Below are 21,229 nucleotides of genomic sequence, written 5' to 3' on the forward strand. Positions count from 1 at the left end.
ATATTTTGCTTTGCATTTCTGCTTTGATGGCGCTGGTTTTGGGGCTACCATCACCTGAAGAATTCTCATGGCACTTTCAACTGCAACTAGTTACTGTTTCACAAAAATAAAGAGCCTTATGTCACACAGGACAGAAGCAAAGTTCCACATATACATTGCACTCTACCTAGTGCTAGTGTTCCTATTTATCTCATTATGACCTTGCAAGAGCAATATATATTTCAGAGACTGCAAGTCTTAATTATCTAAATTCTGTGGTCTAGGAGTTTTCCGTAGGGTTTCTCTCCTGCTTGAAGCTTTTGCAGATTGCTGTGGTGTATCTGATCACTGGTTTAGGTAGCTGTCATCACATTTCCTGCACCCTGCACCCTTCTCAGTGGCTGCCTATATAGAGGCACATTGATTTTTAGCTGAGTCTTGGTATTTTCAGTGCTTCAAATAATAAAAGGCCTGAGCAAATAGAAAACCTACTGATTGGTAGTTAATGCAGATACCCTTCTTACAGGAATTAACCTATAGTAAACTACTGTAACAATTGTATTTTTGGTGTGGGGTGTGTTAGGCAAGAAGAAGGAATGCCTCTCTGCTACAGCTGCTAGCAAGTAGCAGTGCAGACGGCAAACAGGACAAAGGCTGGCACAGACACACAGAGCACCTCCAGGCTTCATCCACTGCACAGTTCGGCAGGTGCTGAGGGATCCTGCCTGAAAGGCAGCCCTACCAAACAGAGATGCACAGTGCCCCGTCTCTTCAGGAGCAGCACCTCCTGACTTCTGCCAAGTCTCTCCTGGGGCTTTATAACTTAAGCCCCAGAAAGAAAAGTACAGACAAGCAGCGACTTCAAACACTCTCAGACCATGCCTCAGGGTGAGGGCTCATTCCAGCCTGACATCTGTTCCAGCCCTGCTTGCTCTGTCTGTACAGTGGCTCAGTCAAACTAACTCCATGTCTTGAAATACAGCATATTTAGAGACCTTTGCTCATTTGGCTCCATCCAACAATAGCAAGTATCTGCAATAGCATGCTGTGGTCTTCACATCTTTCAGAAAACAGCAGTCAGAGCAGAGGAAAGGGCTGGTGCACAACCAAGTCTCACCCCTGTACAGCAGTCTCTGCTAAGTTGACTCTAACTTGAAAACTAAAAGGGTACTTCCAGGCCCACACATTTTCTCTCTGTTTTCTAATGCCTATCTGAAATGTTGCAATTTTGAAAGCTAGACATTTCAGCCTATAGATTTTTAGACACAATGAAGAGCAGCTCAAAAGCACACATGGAGAATACTGATCCCCATCTTAGGCCACTGCCACTCTCACAGCTTTCCACAGCAGGAGTTGCCACTAGGGAAACCCTAAATGCCAAGCTTACCATCAATCAGAATCATTTTTTGCCTGGAGCTGAGAGTATAACTAGGCCAACAGAGATTCTCTCTTCTACCAAGCAGAGAGGGAAAAGCTATACTAAATAGTGATCTCTCAAACCAGAATCTCTTAAACCAGACACTCCAAAAAGCTCTCAGTGGCAATAGGACTCCAAGTGCAAATCCTTCTCCAGCAGTTACAGGGCTAATGCTTCTGCCTTACCACATGTGCCTATAGTCAGCTATGCACACTTTGGCTCCAACCCACACTGCTCTGAATTTATCCTTAAAAAAAGGAAATCTGAAATAAACAGCAAAAACACAATCCGTCTGAACAAGCAGTGAACAATGACAATGGTATGTATATTAATTATGCACAAATATTTCTAATGGAGAGATTAGCTTGCTTTAACAAACTCTGGTTTTAACCTTCATAACTTCAACAAAGTAAAGCCCAGTCACATGAAATTTCAGAGTCGTGGTCTCATGCCAAGGAAAGCTCCTCTGGAAAGTTTGAGGTAGATCGGCCAAGGCATCTTGAAGATATGAGAGTTCCTGAAAAGTGAGGTGTTCTCCATTTCTTGGACCGTTCCCTAATTTTTTTTGGCTCACCATAACTTAAAAATGGTTGGCTTAGACATTCCAAATTTGCTTGGCTACTACTGGCGCCTTTGACTAGTTGCAGGCTCTTTTATTACTAAATGTGGGTTTGTGCAAATTCTGAGTGCTGCAGTTGTTAACACCACATGTTGGCTCGTGCATGCCACAGGCAAGCCAGCCTGGCCCACTGCAGTCTTCTCCATCACCTCATCAGCTGTGCTCAGCAGACAGCCCAGAAGCCCAGGACCCTTTCCCCAGGTCCAACTGGGTGTAAGAACTTGGCTGGACTTTACAGATTCCATGGGGAGACATTCTACCAAGCTGGAGAGAAATAGTCCCTGGGTGCTTCCCATCCTTTCCTGTACCAAAGTGCCTCTCTTGGAAAGGTGAGCAAACTTCAGACACAGGTGGTTTCCTCACCTGACTTAGTGATGTCCCCCTCCTACTCCTTCAATCCATACTTAGCCATCATCAATTTTCTCAGTGAACATCCACATAGTTCCCAACCCTTTCCTCCACGGATTACTGATCCAATCTATTTTCCATGTCCAAGCTGATTGCAGAATCTGTGCTGGGGTCTGGGTGCTTCCACTGCAGCAGATTCCCCCTCTCTGCTCCACTCTCTTGGTCTCCAAGGCTCTCTTCTAGACTAGGAGCCTTGTACACATAGACACAACATAGGGCATTAGGCTCCTGGATAGGAACATGCAGGGGGAAAATTTCAGAACTCAAGAAGCAAATTTGCTCCCCTGAGAAAACTTAATTTGTCAGATGAACCCTGGAGAGACTTCGGTTAAGGAATTCACTCCTCATGGGGACTGTTCTCTTCACAATCTTGATTTTGATAACAAATACTATGGCAACCACATGTATCACTTGACACAGATTTCAGCATGGTCAACCACTTTAAACAATTCTCTTTAGTCTTTGATATTTCCTTTGACAATGACTATCACCTGCTACCTTGCCAGGAAAACAAGCAGGTGAGAAACATAAGGCTATTAAAACACTTCCCGGTGAAGTATGGAAACTACATGGGAACAGCTTTACAGAGACCTATTCTTTTTGAGATGCGCACATGCATGACTCCCATTCACAGGAGCTATGCAAGTGAATCCAAAGTAAAATAGGCTCGAAAGTGTCGACATTTACCAAACATTGATCCCACACAGAAAGCACCTATTAAGAATGAGTATCCTTTGACTTTCTGCATCTTACTTTTGCTCTTCAAAAACAAAAGACTTTGCAATGACCAGGACCCCTACATAAAGAACCAAAGCTGGTACTATAATCACCAAAAAAAACAATAAAATAAAAATTATCTACCTAACAGACAGTAAGAACAGAAGATTTTTTCCACATTTCTTATCCAATTGGAGATTTTATCACAGCTCTTTTATTTGCACCAACCTCAAATATCTGTTCTGTCACCTTTAAAATGCAGACAATCTAACTCAGAGGTGTTCTCTTCTCAGGAGAGACCACACAATGCTCAGTTAAGTTTTATAAATTATGTACAAATGCACAGCCCTGTGCCGGGCTGGCACAAACCTGCGGAGCACCAAGGAAAAGCTACAGGAAGAGAACTTCTGGCAGTCTCTCCCAGAGCTCCAGCCTCCCCTGCCCTTTGGGAAAGGTTCTTCCCAGCTCCAGCCCGCCTGCCGCCCTGGGAGCTAATGAAAAGAGCATGAGGAGGATCCGCAGGCACTTTCCTCCCCCTCTCAATCCACAAAGGGCGAGTCACAGTCTGACCCTAACTTAACACTCAGGCTGTAAACTTACTTAGCACTTGTAGAAGAATTTATTTTTTTTCCAACATACTGATGGCAGCATATGGCCCATCGACAGGTTTATTATTATAAGACACTTTTTCCACCAGGTTATAGTCTTTTTTATAAACATATGTTTCAGCACATAATAAAACCTCTAAGAACTGTTTCTGAAATGTGCAAGCACAGAAACTACTTTTCAAGGTTTGTCAAGACAATGAAAGAAACAATGTTTAAAGAGACTTCCATTTTTCTAAAGGTCTTTCTCTAAATGCCTTTTAAATCCAAGGGTGCTTGAGAGTTACGCATGTTTAAAAAAAAATAAAAGAAAGAAAAATGAGTTCTCTTTGTCAATGCCACATTCTTCTCTATTTTGTCAAAGCAATCGTTTTTATACTTAGTAAAACTTCTCCTTCCACTAAATAGGCCTTTTAACTATGCTTTATATCAGAACATATGGTTTATGGGTGAATGATAAGATTCCAAAAATTAGGTGGCATGTTATAAAGAAAATGTCAACACCACACTGCTACAGTCGAGCAAACTTACGGGTGCAAAGCCGCCCTTGATACTCTGTGCCCTTCAGCTGCGCTAATAAAGATCTGCCTGTGGAGTCAAGGTGGTTTGATCACAAACTTCCATCCATCTGCAAGACTGTATCCAAGTTAAATGTCTAAGAACAAGTCACTGCTTGATTTTCTTACAGACTTCATTTGTGTTCTCAAGAAAGAAGGCTTCTTGTCTATGCAGCTATAATGCAATTTCTGTGCTAGCACCACAATCTTTAGGGGGAAAACAAAAAGGTAACACAGTGTACACTGCTTTACTCAAAAAAATCCTACACTCTTCTTATTCTTAATGCTTTCTCCCTAACATCTCACAATATATTTAGCCGAAGCAGGCTTGATTTTAAAAGCAGCTTCCTCAGTACATCAAAATATAATCCAATCAGGTAGGTTTGCTAGAAGCTTTGTTTCCTACCACCCAAGTTCAGAGTCATCTGTTAAAATGAGCCTGCAGCTAGAACACAAACTAGGATTCACTGAGGTATAGACCCTGAGTCCACTTAAAGGCAGTACAAAACCTTTCACTAGTTTTATGGGACTGGATATTAGACCTGTGGTTCACTGAAGACACCAGAGGCCTTACAGTATGTATGATACAATATATAAAATACTCCTTAGCACTAAAAAGGAATTTTGCAATCACTTTGAATGTTTCATTAGTATTTAGGGTATTTTGGGAAAAAAAGAGCATTTCTTTTCTATGTGTATTTGTCCCGATGATACTCTCCACAAAAGGCAGATGTTTTAAGACACTGGAAAAAATAATCATGCACAAGCAGATTTGAAGCTTAAAGAATAAAAATCTCTAATTTTATCATAAGTATACTGTTATAATTGTCATGTACGAGCTTGCATTCAAAGCAAACTCATTTGTTAAAATTAATCACTGACTTCTCAGCCAATTTGTCAGTTAACTACTACCACGTCTGGACATGATTAGTTAGCTTCACTGGGAGATACAGGCTGCCCCCTATAATGCTTAGACAGGATGAAATCCTAAACCCAGTGCAGCCTTTGAAAATTTTGCAAGCAACTTATTCACATGGAGCCGGGACCTCATGGATGCTGCTGTAGGCTCTACTTTTTAAGCCTTTCTAGGAGAGAAAGGCCAACAGCTTCGACAATAAACACACTCTTTCTCCTCCAGCAGAGCAATCACGGGTCCCTGGGCCGTGTTTGGAAACACTTAACTGGCAGGATCGGTTTGAGGCTAAGTTGAGGCATGATGTACGAGGCTTCTGACAAGGGGGCTGGTTCTGCTCATCTAATTGCGGTTGCTGCTGCTATGATGTGGAAACCTGTCTATTAGAAACCACATTTCACAGGTGACTGAACAGCCATCAGATGGTAACAGCTTTCATTTGTTACTGACCTCCCTTCCCTGACGTTAGGGTGAATGGCCCGATATTGCATTGTCAGTCCAGAGCCAAATACCTCCTGCTTTGTATACTGAATTATAAAATATCTGCATTTTTCAGACTGTGTTGAAACAGCACTCTTAACTAGCATTTTCTCATCTAGGCATCAGCCTCATAAGAGAATGGCAAATTCTTCACTACTCAATTATGCAAAGTTTGAGGGCATTTTGGACTACGATTGTAGAGTACATCACTACATTTTTATACGCAGAAGGTATTTACTCTGAACATCACGGGCAGATGTGACTTGGTATTTCACAGAAACAGGATCAGAGACTTTGCTGAGAAACTGACATGACATTGACTAGACCGAAAGTGGTCCTTCAAGTGATGGACTGAAAGATAATTCCACCACCAAAATTAAATGCAGAACTTAGCACAGTTACTTTAGACTGAGGATCCTATAAAGAGACCTCATCAAATTTGACACCCTCCAGACCTCTGGCTCCATCAATGACATAATAGATTCAGAAAGTGACAGAACAAATCTCCCCATCTTGCTAAGCCCACTGTATCTGGTCGGCCACATATCTTCCAGCCAAACACATCACACATGAAGAAGAAACTTTCCTTTCCAAAGTTAACAGCCATCGGTTGTTACAAAGATTTTGTGTTCATACCTCAGAGCACTCACAGTCATTTCACAACCCCAGCTATGTAACGCCCTACTCTGGGATAGCATTTGTACAATTTAATACAGTAAACAGTGAGCTGTACAAAACCTGCACCTCTGATGACAACCACAGAGCTATGCAATGAATAACATTTACTTTTAATTTGCATTTAGATTTCTTAAGCACACCTTCCAGAAAGCACAATGTGCTAACACACACACACACAACCAGCAGCATGGCAGCATCTCCAATGAAAGCTAACAGCAATCCAGGCCACCACACCTCACAGCTGAGCTCTGTTCCACCTGCCAGCTCCTCCAAGCCTCTGGCCATCTTCAGCAGCATGCAAGGACTGGCCTCCCCAAAGTGCCTGGTGTCAAAGAGGGCTTTGAAGGTCTGTGGACCAAGGAGGTCTGCCAGAGCATCCCATGCAAGCTCCCAAGGTCAAGGACCCTCATCAGGAACACTGGGAGCAGCTTCCTGATATTTAACTCTTCAAGTGTTTACCCTTCTGGAAAGAGACAATCTCTGAAAAATGCATACAGCAAACAGAATTATTTTGGCATGCTTTGCCCTTAAGGGTAACTGTTGAAGCACTGATTCTAGTCTACATAAAATTTTCAGACCAGATAAAAAGAAATCTGAATTTCTTTACAAGATTATTTTTTTTGAAGTGTTACAGATCAAGAAAATCAGTTTTCTATTGCTGCACCTTAGAAAAAACTGGATTTAAAATACAAAATGTTCACAAACCCAGTAACAAGTATCAGGGGTTTTTACAGGTGTAATATGGTGGTAGCTGTACTCAGCTTTTCATGTAATCTTGCATTCTAAATATGTCACCATGAGTTCTACTAGAGGAAAATGGCATGTATTGTGAAATTAATATATGTAATTAAGCACATGAAGAAGGGTTTGCTGAATCTGAACCCTTTATTGCAAATCCTTTGTGGCACTGATTTCATCCCGTGCCACTCCTTTCACACTTTTAACATAATTTTCAATACATACAATGTCCCTGGAAGAAATACTCTGAAATTCAGTAACCATTTGAAAATTTAAAAAAAAATTAATATAACTTTCCTATTTTTGTCATGGATTGATTGATACCTAAATATGAATTAGGGAATTTTAAGGAAGCTCAAAACACATTAACATATGAATGGCATGCAGAGCAATTGCTCTGAATTACTACTAGCAAAATCAAAACACAACTGCTTTTAGTTATGCAAATTGAAAATGTAGTGTCAGGACTGCAGAGAGCCTAAGAAGTGCAAAGTTCAGGGAAAAGCCATGTATGCAGCTGCTCCAAAAATAACCATAGTCAGATAAAAGTCTGAAAGCAATTATTTGGGGTGAATATTGTACACAGACCACTGCACTAAGCTTCTATAATTAAACAAGGCAAAAGTTCAGATGGCGCCTAATAAGCCATTTACCACATTAATTATATTCAAGTGTGGCAGTCTAATGCTTGGTAATAACTAACAACAAGGGAAATAATTTAAAGAAAGTATCTGATGTTGTAAATTTCTCTCTTTTTCATTCATCAGTACCAGCGTTGCCAGCCAGCCTTTCTAACACACTTCCAACACATGAAAGGGATACTGCTCAGTGTCAGGAAGAGCTATTTAAGGGTTGTAAACCTTTAGGCTGAGGAAGCCAACAGCCTTACTCAACAAAAATTATCCCTTCGCTACAAAAGTAGCAGTAAAGTCAGATTTTCCATTCCTTGAAGCGAGTCCCTACGTCTTTGTTCCAAAATTACAATGTCACAGGAGCAACCAGATTTTTTTTGTAACGACAACAGCATCTTAGCAAAGCTTTGCAGATCAACAGATTTCCCACTGACCCTATTCCCTGGATTTGCCTTCACACTGATCACACAGCCTTTGCACACATCTGTGATTTTAATAGTATTTTCAGCAAATTCTTAACAAGGTAATTAATATTAGAGAGGTATTTAATGTATTTTGGCTTATTTTAATGCCATTAGTAGTTAAATACATGGAAAATGAGCCTATACCATATGCCCAAGTACTTCTCTGCAGACTGCTAGCCAATTCCCTAGCAAGTACAAAGAAGTTTCCAAATCACAGTCTGAAAATTACTGCAGAGCGATTTGCATACTATTTCTGATGGGCCAGCAGCATTCCAATAACTCATGTAAAAGTCAGCATGCCCCAATAGTTTATGCAATAAGCAGCACAGACGGCATCAATTCACAAAATAATTGTTAGGATGCTACCACCAGGATGCTGTTCTACCTTATTTAAATAATCTGCAATTTAAAAAAGCCCAAACAAATTCTGTAGTATTACAGTTATTTTTAAATTTTGCTTCTTTGATTTTAAATCAGGAAACAAAATCGCCATATTTTACTTATGCATAAGTCTACATTTAACCTAAGAGGGCATATAACGATCATTTTGCAGATTCCAAAGAACAAGAGACCAGGTGAACATACAACTTCATCCGTGACGTCTTTCGACTATGACGTTTACATATGCAACTCCAGCATCTCTTGAAAATGAAAAAAAGCTCCCTTTAAAAAGTTTTTGCAACACTTTCCCTATTGTTTGGTCTTTGTTTTCATGACCTTGGTAAAACACACATAACAAACCATAGATGTAGAACTCTGTAACCTTGCAACAAATCTCTGACATTTTGTATACATCCTCCAACTCTGAATGTGCAGTGTGGACAATGCTGGGAAATCCTGTCCTCTGCCCAGATGAAGTGTAGCATTGAGTACTACACTAGGAGTTTCACACATCCTAAACTCAATCACAGACTTCTGCCTACAAATAGTTTGAAGTCTTCACTTACAAGGTTTAAAATCCAGCACTTCCACAGCAAATAGCAAGAGGAGGCTGCCTCCTACAGCAGAGGTGTCCACAAAGTTGTCAGCTGCAGAAATCAGTGTTGAGTGTCCTTGGGTCTGAGTACACAGATAGGACCTCACCTCCAGACCCTTTATCACAGCCTCTCATTCAGCAAATATAGCACGTATTTTCCCAATAGTGCAGCAGTTGGTCTTAGCAAGATACACACAAAATTACTAGGTATCCATGGCAGGATTTCCATTCAAACAGTATTTTAACCAGAAACTGCCCATGAAAGAATAATACTTCTAAACCATGCTTCAGAATTACATAAATAATAAAACCCCCTTAAAAAAACCAACAAAAACCTGCAAGAGCTCCATCTTTAAATGGAAAAATGTGGTAATTCTTTCCCCATATCCAACAGCCCCACACTATCCAAACCAGCTGAATTATTTTCACCTAAGTTTTCCAAAAAACCAACGAAATAATATATATATTTACATACATATGTATTAAAATTACCTGGATGCAGACACCACGCCTGGAAAGTTTCATTGCAAAAGGGTTAAAGTTCAGAAAGTTTGCAAGACTGAAAAAGGAAAATCAAATTTAAAAATGTGCAAAAACCTAAAGCTTGAGGTTTGCCGCTGCCTCCTGCCTTTCTCTTAGCATTTCCCTGCACATCTGAAATGAGATGTCTAAACGTTCCTCCAAGTTATCAATTAAATTACTTGAATGAGTAACCCAACCAAATTTTTTCTAGTACCAAAAGAAACATTGCCATAACAAAATAAATGGTAGTTGAGCATTAGAGACTATAACATTCCCAATAAATTATAAAAAGAGACCACAGAAGCGATCCACACCGCTTAGCAGAGGTGAAATCGCCGAGACTTTCTCTTTTCCTTTGAGAACATCGATTTTTATATGCTACCACAGCTGCCTAACTATTGATAAGAGCAATCTGCAAAAGCAAATATAGAACTAACAGAACAGCCTTGAAAAGCAGCCACAAAAAAGGGTCTCATTTAAATTCCTGGAAAGCGCTGCTTCTCTAAACGTATCTATTCAAGCTCTCTTGAGCAGCCGAGCCCTCCTAGAACACACCCTGCACACTCCCCGCCCGAAAACTGTTAAGCCAAGAAGCCACTAAGCCATGCCACTGAGAACCCATATGGCTTCACCTACAGGGCTTTCCTTCCAGCAAACGCTGCACAGTAGAAATCCTCCCCTTCACCATCACCACCCACCCCACAGAGGGTAAAAAAAAAAAAAAAAAAAAAAAAAAAAAATTAAAAAAACCCCCAACAAGACAGAGAAGTGGTCCCCGCCCGGGGTCGCCCCTACGTACCGCCGGGCGCTCAGGGCTCTCCGGGGGCCCTGCCCCCCGAGGTGCAGCGGCCGGGGCGGCGCGGGCGCTCCGCCTCGCCGCGTCCCACGCGGAGCCGCTCCCCCCGCATGCTGCTGGCCGCCGCACGCACAAAGCGCAGGGCGCGGGCAGCGGCCGGGGGCGGGCGGCACCGCGGCTCCGCTCGGCTCGGCCGGATCGCGGCGGCACGGCACGGCTCGGCACGGCTCGGCACGGCACCGCCCCCGGGAGCCGCCTGCCAGCCGGGGCCGCCCCCCGCACGCGGCCGAGCGCCCCCCGCGCCGCCGCCGGCCCCTCCCGGGATGGGGGTGCCCCCGCCCCCGGTACCTCGCGGGCGGAGCCGGGCGCTACGGCGGCGGGGCGGGAGGCTGCGCTGGCGGGCGGGTGGAGGGGGCCGGGCGGACATGCCGGGGCTGCCCCGGGGCCGTGCCGCGCTGTCCCGGCTCATTGTTCGGAAAGGGCTGCGGCGGGAGGGGGGAGTGCCGCGCTTTCCTCCGCACGGGCAGGGGGCCGCGGACAGCGCTGCATCTTCCCCGCGTGGGGGGAGTGCGGTCGGCAGTGGGGCATCTTTCCCCTGGGACGGGAGATGCTCGGGGATGGGGCGCTGGTGCTGCGCCTTCCCCCGGCGTGGCATGGCGTTCCGGGGCCGCGCAGCACCTTCGGGGGTCTGTGCTGGAGAAGTTCAAAGCGGCAGGGAAGGGTGGGAGGGGCGCGGACGGGGGCCGGCAGCCTTCTCGCCTTGTCTCCGTGCCCCTGCCTGCCGGGCGCGCAGGGCGCCGGAGCGTTCCGGGAGCGGCACCCCGGGGCCGGCCGGGGACGCGGGCTCTGTCCGTGACCGGTCCGGCAAGTTGAAGGCATGGTCCTTTCCTCAGGCCTCCCCCGTGAGCCGGCGGTGGGACTCCCGCACTCACGCGGTGTGGAAGCGCCGCAGCCGGCTTTGGCTCTTTAAGATTAGGCTCCGTTAATTAAAGAAATATTTTAAGCTTAAAGGTCTCCTGAGAAGAAACACATTAACTCGCTAATAAAGCGGGTAGAAAACCAATGCGATACAGGGCTGTTGGATCAGCGATCACAAAGGAAAGGAGAGATCAAAGAGATGCTACCGGAGTGCCTTAAATGCGCCCTCCCGCCGCCGGACCCACACGGCGCTGATGGCTCCGGGGGGACTTCCAGTGTCCAGCGGCACAGGAAAGGGGAAATGTTCTCCGTGCAGTCGTTGCTGTGCTTTCTCAGCTTGCTGAAAAGCTAAAAAAGCATTTTTAAAAGCATATTTTACTTTTGGCTCAAATTTAATAGTAGTTTACTTTGCAAATAGTCTAAGTAAGTCGTCACTTAGAAATAATTAGGATAGATAACCTTTTTTTTTGTGCTGAGTCTATGCTCCAAGATAAGCATCTGTGTAAATGCATCTGAGACTGAAGCTTCTTTGTGCCCATATTTGTAAGGTGTAAGCTGATCGGAGCAGCCTGCAAAAGGCACGCCTTCTAAGCTGCGAAACAAGTGTCGAAATAAAAGCCATTAGAACTAAAGGAAAAAAGGTGCCATTTCATAAATTAAGAGGTAGCATCACAAGGATGTGAAAGACAAAGCACAATCAAGAATAGGTTAACAGGTTACAAACTATGATTGTTTGAAATTATACCACAATGCCAAAACCAAAATGTTTCTAAATTCTACATAAGTTCATGCACTTACTTATTCCATTTTGAGGAATTTCATTAACTGCAAAGCAATTAATGAATAAAAAGAAAAATATTTTTCCCCAATTTAGGACATTTTGAAAATAAATTTCAAACCTAGACCTATTTTCTTCGAAAATATAAAAACCCTTATTTATCAGTGTGATAGGAGAGATTGTCTTACATACATAAAGACAACAAAAATTCTATTTAAGGGCACCGTGATGTACATATATCCACACACTGTTTTTTGGGGGGGAACAGTGCAGCTTGAGGAATAGTCCTGTATGGCATTAATTAAAAAATCTAAGTTTATAAAGTTAGCATTTAAGGGATGGATATTTTCCCAGAATTTTTTTTCCCCCAGACTTGCTGCATCTGTCTACAAAATGATATTATATTGCATGCTGGCTCATAGAATAAACTATAAGCATGCGTTTTAAGAAACAAAGTGAAAGGTGGATACTGCTTACTCAATTTTTTAAAATTATATAATTAAAGTAAGAATCTAAATCTGTAGAACTCTACAGACATATCCATCTGTTACTATTTTAAAATGCACCATTCTTTAGTATGCTCATTTTAATATGCTAGTGAAATAGTACTTCAATTTGGAATAGAATGTAAATGAATAGTATAAATTAGGTGAGTATTTCAGGGAAGCTGGTAAAATGAAGAGATTCTATGTGGGAATCTGAGATAGTTTAAATACAGTATCAGGAATGCTCATTGCCTGAAGATTCCCCTTTTTTCAGCAAAGCACTTCTAGAATGGGCAGTTGAATTGTGACAAATAACGCTGGATGAGCATAATTTTTATTGACTGCAGTGGGAGTCTCCCCTATGCATCTAAATGTAAAATTTATCTGCAGAAGGCAGGAGGAGTTATTCTGCAATCCAATAAGGTTTGCTTCAGCCTTTGACATTCTGCTTTTGGCTTAGACTCTGAACTCCAAAATGGAAGAACTCTGCATCCTGTGTATTCCGATCATTGGCCTGACTCTGCCTCCAATTTCAGCAGATTAATAAAAAACAGCTTCCCTGGAAGCCAGAAGGGTGAACTGGGATAAGGTCTGTGAGATCAACATCAGGTCTCCATGATGTGGGAGCTGCCTGGGGAAGGATTTTAGATCAGAGGACAAAGTAATAGCTGGCAAGTCCAGAACGGTAAAGAATTTACTTTCACATGTTTGTAGCTTGAAGAATTTGTCTTGTATATAAATTGATAGCAATAGGGTAAAGTTACACACAGTTGCTGTTGCTTTGTTATTGAGTTTGACGACTGGTATAGATGCATCTATCACTTTGGTTTGTTACTGTGTTAGAGCAGTGCATATAAATAAAGGGGATAAATAACCTAATTTACTATGAGCAAGAGTCACAGTATATTAAAAACAGTGGCACAGAGAAAGCTTTTGCCTCTCCTGGAAAAAGTTTTATAACAGATCTTTGTAGTCATCATTTAAACTGGCAGGTACAGTACACAAAGATCCTTAAAGCCCAGGCACAAGCTTATTTAACCTTTTCAGAATGTATTATTGGCTAATATGACTGCACTGATGGAAAAGGGAATTTTTCTATTGACACTACCAAAACTGAGTTTCACCCGAGTAATTGCAATTTTCATTTCAGAACTATTTTGGTTTTGAACAAATAACTGCTATTACATGAATGAGTAGGCTCTGGGTGTCCATAGATTGTGCATCTCCCACTTCTTATGGTTTCCTGAGGTATTTTTCTGTTATTACTTCCAAAGTGGACTTGTTAGGTGGCATCCCACTGTCTTTATGCAAACCCTCGAACAGCTTGGGGAAGTGTGCTTTCCCTCCTTGGGGTGGGAAGGAAGGAACTTCCTCTGGGTAAGGCTCTTTTGGCCTGGCATTCACATCCTGCTGCACCCGGAGGGACCTGCAGTTATCACATGCCATGATTTTTGTTTCTAGTCATCAAGCAGATTTTTAATAGGCTGAAGATACTGTAATTGGCTTCTGCACACATCAGATGCATTTCAGCGTTGAAGTTGTTCAGTTGCCTTTGTGGATGTAGGATTGGAACCTACAGACCTCAATTAACAGCTCTCCCTTAGGAGAGAGAGTGGCCTGGTTTCTTTTTCTCATATCATCTCATGGCAGATGATTGGCAGAATTGCCTCCTCTCCCAAGCAAGCTGTTTCTCTGCCCTTCAGAAACATCGTGACAAAATTCTCTCTGACTCAGTGGCGAGGTGGTTTAGTTTCAGAAGTGTACATTTGGCTGCACTCACAAGGCTTGTTTCATACATCCTTACTGATGAGTGTCTGCACAAAGTTACATCCTTGCTGTGTGTCTGCACGAAGTTTTTCCAAGGACTCTTTTTGCTTGCACGGAACTGGCAGAGGAAAAAAGGAGGGAAGAAAGAGTATTTGCCAGCATGGCATAGATCATGTTCTGTGTGTATCCTGTTGCACATGTGCCTGAGGAGTCAGCACAGTTGCTGGCTAATGTTCGTTGTGTCTGGGCAAGGTGCAGTAGGAAACAGATATTCTGTGGATTACAAATCCAGAATCCGGCCACCAAGTGAGAGCTACACTGTCTCTGAAGCAGCCCGGGGACTCAAAGATATAATGGACACAATTTCTTTCTAATTTTCCCTGGTCTTGAAGGAAAGTGCTAACTTACTGCTGACCTGACCTGTATTAATAATTTTTATCCTTCAATACTGCCTCAGATGTGGAAGCCAATAAGCAGAGTCAGAGCCTATTCTTTGCTTTCCTCTCCCTCATATTTGCCTTAGGAAGGAAACATGGACTTCCAAGCTTATATCATGAACTTCTAACAACATCAGGGTCCATTTAACAGCATCACCTGTCCATTTACTCCCTTGTACGTGCAAGTCACCTCTCTGACTTCTCATCAAGAATTCAGTTCCGTAAGAAACAGTAAAGAACTGAAATGAAAAGAAAAAGGTACCAGAGCTACCTTCAGCTTGGGTTTTTCTTTTGCTAGTTGTCACATTATGGCAGAACTCATCCCCAAGGTGTGAAAAGGGTGGACTTCAGCTGCATTTGTAAAACAAGTGAGGAACAGAGTCGGGACTTCAAAGTGAGCAGGGCTGGGAGCTCTCTGCTGTTGCCTCTGGTGCTCTGTCCCACTCACCTCAGCAGGCATCCTCCAACCAGTGCTTTCATGGCACTGCACAAGCATTATAGGCAGAGTCATGCAGTTAAAATCACAAATGTCATAAATCTCAGTTCATCACGTTAACAAGATCACAAATCCTGCACAAGCAAAAGACTAGCAGCATCCTAAAGACACGGGCAGTAAAATGTTCCTAAAACCTGACTGCTGTGATGAACTTGAACAATGTTCTCATCCCATTTTCTGCTGAAGCACTGGTACTCTCTGTCCATTTTTTCCTCTGTTATTTATTACTACTGGCAGCACTCATTGGGCACTATGTGCCTTGACTCCTTGTCAAATTCTAGTGATAGTTGAAGATGCTAAAATAATTTGTAGTGTTTGGGGAATTTTTATTTCAACTCAGTCAGTGCTGGAATTCAAACCCTGGATATTCTGTATAGGTAAATAAATATATAGAGACAGATGAGGTTTGGAGCAAATTTTATACACAAAATTGCATTGAATTAATCTGTGCCTGCACTCTGAATGGTTGTGATATGTGGAGGCATTACTGATGAGCTGCAGTGAGCTGGCTCTTTGGGTGAAAAGGTTAACTGAAATAAACATGGGTTTACGTAGCAGGTTTTTGAGGAAAAAATTGTGTGCCTTATCTGCTGAATCATCAAGATGGGAGAATGGAGAAAAAAAAAGTAGAAGCAGAGTTTTCTCAATGTACAGTGGAATACTTCCTTCCAAAGAAGAAATACATATTTGCCTGGATGGTGTTGTCAATAGGGAGACAGATGCACATTCCCTGAAACTTTTGCTGGCAGAGAGGCTGTTCTGCCCAGCCTGCCCAGGGCAGCAGGCACTGGCTCAGGGGCAGCCCAGGCTGTGCAGAGCCAGGCAGGGCAGCATGCAAGGCCAGGAGTGATCCCTTCAGTCCAGGAAGCACAGGGCACACAGCAAAGCGTGCACCTGCTTGGAGGAGAAGGCCTCTCCTGTTCTGCCATCTCTTCCCCTTCTCTGACTTCCTGCTCACCACTGTGGAAATCTGATTCAGGGCATTTGTACCTGAAAGGGTCTAGAAGATCCTTCCATCTGTCCTGACCACCAAGACCAGCCTTCATCTCCTTAGACTGAGGATTTATCTGACATAACCAAAAGGTAAAAAAAGAGTACCCTGACACCACTTGCTTGGAAAGCACTCAAGATTTCATCCTTAGTGCCTGCTCCCACTGCAAGTGTTGTCCCTCCTAGTGTTGTCTGGCCAACAGCATTTGCAGTTCCAGGGCAACATGCAGTGTTCCTGCCGATGGGATTCATAGACTCAAGTGGGATTGCAGCTTTGCAGAAGTCCCATACACTGGCTTTGCCTGGTTAGGAACTGCTGAAGAAAGTTAGTTTTCTTACAGGAATGATTTTATGCTTCGAAAATGGGTCATCATTTTCTTCTTGATTTAAAATGCAAGGGAGCTTTCCCAGGAGTAACTTGGTTGCTGGTTATTCATTGCTCCAGAGCTGGTTATTGCTAGAACACTGTTTCATGTAACTTTGCATCTGGCCTGGGAAATGCTGCCTTGCTTTCTGCTGTACACAGCCTAAAAACCCCCTCCTGGCATCATCTCTGCTGCAAGGGAGTGTGGATAGATCAGTGTAGCAAAGCTGCTCTCATCGTGCATACTTTCCAAATGCTTTCAGACAAGTAAAGAAATATGAAGAGTGCTGTGGTTTAATGGTGGTTTGCATACATGCAGGCTATGTATAATACTTTAAATATGCAGATACTTTTTTTAAAGACAGTTAAAACCACAATTAAAGTACAGGGATGTTTAGCCAATTAGTGTCACAAAGTGAGTCAGCAACTTTTAGCCTCCACTGTTAATAGGAAGAGTTGGCAAAACCTGTTCCTACCTTGCTTTGGTATTTTCAGTTCAGAACTTTACAGTGCAAACATTATCTGGTTTGTTTAAATAACAAAGGCAGAAGTTCTGACGTCAATATGGAAAAACAACTCTTAGGCTGGTTGCTCTTGTGTTCCCCACCTTTTTGGATATACCAAATATACCATAGAATTTTATCCTATTTACAGGGCTCTTGAATGTGTTGCAGTTACTTTTGCAAAGATGTTAAAAATGTTGCTGAAATTGGTTAAATAGAAGCTATTGTATGAAAAACGAGAAAGCAAATAGAGGCATATGAGAAAAGCTGTGTTTTGAAATGGTGTCACTTTTCTTCAAGGAATAGGCATTGAAAAGACAACTTCATTTAAAATAATTATTTTCCAGCATATTTCACAGTTTAAAGATAGTAAACAGTAAGCACTATTTCCCATTTGGTGACAAAATTTAGTCTTCCCTTGAAAAAAAAAATATTATGGCCATTTAGTGCAGGGAACCTTCTCTTCCTATAGATAGCACTGGGTATAACCAGAGGGAGGATTGTCCTGTTGTCAGAAGCTAGGTGGCATTCGGGCAGCTGTCACCACGGCTGTAAGATCGTGTCCCTTCTCCTGATTTTCTTGCCCACCTGACATTGCTTCAGTCCCTGTCTCACCCAGGTCTTTCTGCACAGAATTGAAATTTAATGTTTCTGTTTTCTATGCCCTTCTTGAAAGAAATGAAAGCCTTACTCTCTCTCTCTCCATCCTCCCCTCCAAAGCTACCCTTTTTATGTTTTAAAATTTTCTGCAACTTTCTTGCTGGGCTGATACCCTTCTCAAATTTGCAGTTTGCTCCGAGACAGAAATATCTCTGTTCCAAAACCAAGACCGTTTATAGCAAGAAGTAGGTCAAGTTGCTAAAATCTTACTGAAAAAGTTGTCGATCAATGTTTGAGAAGCATTGTTTTATTTTTTCCAGTTGTTTATAAGGAAATGGCTCAGATAGAGGCACTTATGGTTCCAGTGTATGGGCCCTCTTCTATCTCCCAAACATTTATTTTAGCCACACAGAAAAGGTGGCAGACAGTTGGGAAAGGAAAACTAATGTTACCCTTTGCTGGAAAATAGAATTTTGTTTTGAAAAAGGAGAAGAAAATAAAAGGAAAAGGTCAAGACTTTGTTCTTAATTGAAGTGAAACAGAAGCTTTTTGAATAGGTTCAAGTGAACACGTGTTTCCAGAAGAGTCAGTCATCAGTGTACTTTTCTGAGCTGTGGAAGATTTCAGGTGTATATTCTTACTCTTCCTCACAAGGAGCAGACACTTGAAACCCATATTCCTTCCACTTGGACAACTTGTGGCTTCTGGCTTGCCCCCAGTAAATGCTTCTCTTTCCCTCTGGATTTTGAACAAGAATCTTGAACTGCAAATAGAAATTTCATTGAAACTGATGTGTTTCTATTTTCGTTAAATTGTAATTTCCTGGCAAAAATATCAGTTTGGAAAATTCTGGCAAGATTGACTGACAGAGCACATACAGCTCTCAAAACAGAGGGGATGCTGAAGACAATTATTTTAGGTCCAAACTCTGTAATTGGCTTCAGAGGCAAAATATGGGTGCAGCTGAGGGCACACACCCTTTGATTTGCCAGGGAAGTAAAGCATTTCTCCAAACAAGTGAATTGAATATTGTGTCCCTTTTAGTGCAGTGATGATTACACAACTCTGTTTATTCTCTGGGCGTTTTTCAGCTCGTCCATCATTCCCAGCTCAGATTTCTACAGTGATTTCACCAAGTTGGTTTGCTGCACGATGCAAAATTGAAGTCAAGTCAATTTCGCGCTCTACCCACCTCAGTCTGATTAACTCAAATTAAGTTTTGTGCTAATAAGTCTGAGTGTGTGACCATAACTGGAAAGCCTTGAGCTTCTCTGACTGCAGGGAAAGTGCTGTTTTCCCCTGCATCATGAAAACATTTGAATCACAACATCTGGGAAATTTGCAACAAACAATGGTATCAATTTGAGGCCTCCATACAAAGATTTTTCTGTTTCTCATCAGGGACCATGAATACATATCTGTATCAGATTGCAGCTCTTGGAACATTTGGCCCATTTAGTTTTAGGAAAACTAAAGGAGAAGGGACATTCACCTATTAAGAGGAAACTACAGAACATCTGTGTTTCTCCAATACATGGAAATCCTCTTGGACTAATAAGTGGCTGCTATGTCTTAAATAACTGGACAATTACTTACATCTCTTACAAAAGTCTGAACCAGCCAAGTTGGTGGGAAGTCTAGCTAAGGTTGCAATCATTCACTAGCAATTTGGAGAAAAAGGAAAAAAACACAAAAATGAGATCTGAAAGATGGAAGGCAAGGCAAGGCAAAGCAAGGCTTTGATCTCAGGATAAAGAAATCTTCAGCATGGTAAGGAAATACGGTGAATGTGAGTTTGAGTTTATAGTCCTATAAGATCTATATCCTTCCTGTAAGGCAGAGAGCTACAGTTTTTCCTAACTCCAGAAAGACCTCTTGCTCCAACTATCACCTAGTCCCAGGAGAATAAAATCATAAACCCAAAGTAAAACTACAGTAGGTAGAGTTTGGGAAAAGACAACTCTGTGTTCTGAGAAATTCTGGTATATGTGAAGAAGACCAAGAAAATGTGCCCAAATACTTGGTGCCAGGGATGATGCAGGAGCACACTGAGATTTCAATAATGTAGAAGCATGTAATTGTGGTTGGATTACAAACAGAGAAGCCTAGTGAATGTCAAACAGGACAGAAGTAGTTGTAAATATACCTGCATTATAATGGAACATCTACACCTCCTGATGGGAATTCATGGGAGTGTATATCATCCATGGGCTATCCCCCATAGCAGCAGGAACATCATGATTGCACAGCAAGTTTATTAAGTATGAAACAAGCCAGCAAACCCTAATGAAGGATTTGAGAGTCAGAAATGTCAGCACTCACCAGAGAGCTGTTCAGCAGATGTTTTGAAGTCAAGCCCTGCTCTCTAACCTTGGGATCAATGGGGATTTGCTATTATTTTCCACAGAGGTAGGATCAAAAGCAGAGGCACAATGAAACACCTCACTGAAAGGACTGTGGCACCACTTCTATCATATCTGAATTTGGTTTTAGCAATACGGAACAAATGTCCTATTTGTCCTCTGTCTCTGCGACAAATAGCCTTATAAACAAAGCATTCTCAAAGCAGAAAGAACAGATTGCACATGGCTCTAACAACATGTTTTTAGTCTGACTGCCTCATAATATAGGAAAATCAGAGTACAAAATAACTGCAAATAAGACAAGCTAGCCTACTTGTACATCATTTCTATTGCAAAATGAAGCAATGGGATCTGGGCTTGTGTAGCAAATAGCCCTAAATTTTTTCCCTCCCTACTGCCATGGGAGTTTCATTTAGCCAGGGAGTATTGTCTGTATGTGACATCATCTTGAAACAACAGCTTTAAAAGTGGAGACAGGTAATATTATCCATTAATTATATTCCACATCTGTAAAGCATATACAGTGCACTGTGGATAAATAGCACAACCTTTGGCAGGGAATTTCCTGACTCTCTGTAGCCAGATTTCTCATGGTTTTGTACAATGGGAGCAGATTGGTCTCTAGCAGTGGATGGGAAAGGGTAGGATTTTAGTGAGGTATGAGCATGAAGCAAATGATGGGGACTCCATCTCCCAGTACTGTGCATTGCCATAGTGGAAGTCAGCCGTAAAATCTGGTTGCTTGAAAACATAACATATACTCAGTGGGCCAACACTTGTGATGGTATCTTTTTTTCTTTTATTTAAAATTTTTTAGCACTAGGTATGGGGAGTATTTTTATTTTAGCAAATAAAAAGCATGAAATGAGGTCCCAAGGATGGAGTTGCTAGACCAGTAGTTGTGGATTGACATGTATATGGTCGATCATGGTTTGATTTAGGTGCCTGCTAAGCCCTTTCTTAAAGTCTTTTGTTTGGCTGCAACACGACAAAGCCACAAAGAAGTCTCTTCAAGAGCTAAGGATCT

At 42.2% G+C, this 21,229-nt stretch overlaps 1 protein-coding gene across 6 annotated transcripts in view; it reads right to left on the reverse strand.

Moving 5' to 3' along the window:
• ST6GAL2 (ST6 beta-galactoside alpha-2,6-sialyltransferase 2) overlaps positions 1-21,229 on the reverse strand; it is a 175,588-nt gene that overhangs the window by 39,817 nt on the left and 114,542 nt on the right. The window contains exon 1 of one of the 6 annotated variants that reach the window (XM_088160104.1): positions 10,505-10,575. The exons of 2 other annotated variants lie outside the window; for them this stretch is intronic. Coding sequence is in view for 3 of the 4 variants with exons in the window: in XM_088160102.1 (XP_088016228.1) it covers positions 6,608-6,670 (63 nt within the window). In the remaining variant the exon portion in view is untranslated. Of the gene's footprint in view, positions 1-6,607; positions 6,816-9,675; positions 10,077-10,504; positions 10,576-21,229 lie in introns of those variants that run through there. 3 more of the 6 variants (XM_088160101.1, XM_088160102.1, XM_088160100.1) reach the window with 3 other exon arrangements.

Source organism: Sturnus vulgaris, chromosome 2, assembly GCF_052056855.1.
Source record: "Sturnus vulgaris isolate bStuVul1 chromosome 2, bStuVul1.hap1, whole genome shotgun sequence".
NCBI classification, from domain to species: Eukaryota; Metazoa; Chordata; class Aves; order Passeriformes; family Sturnidae; genus Sturnus; species Sturnus vulgaris.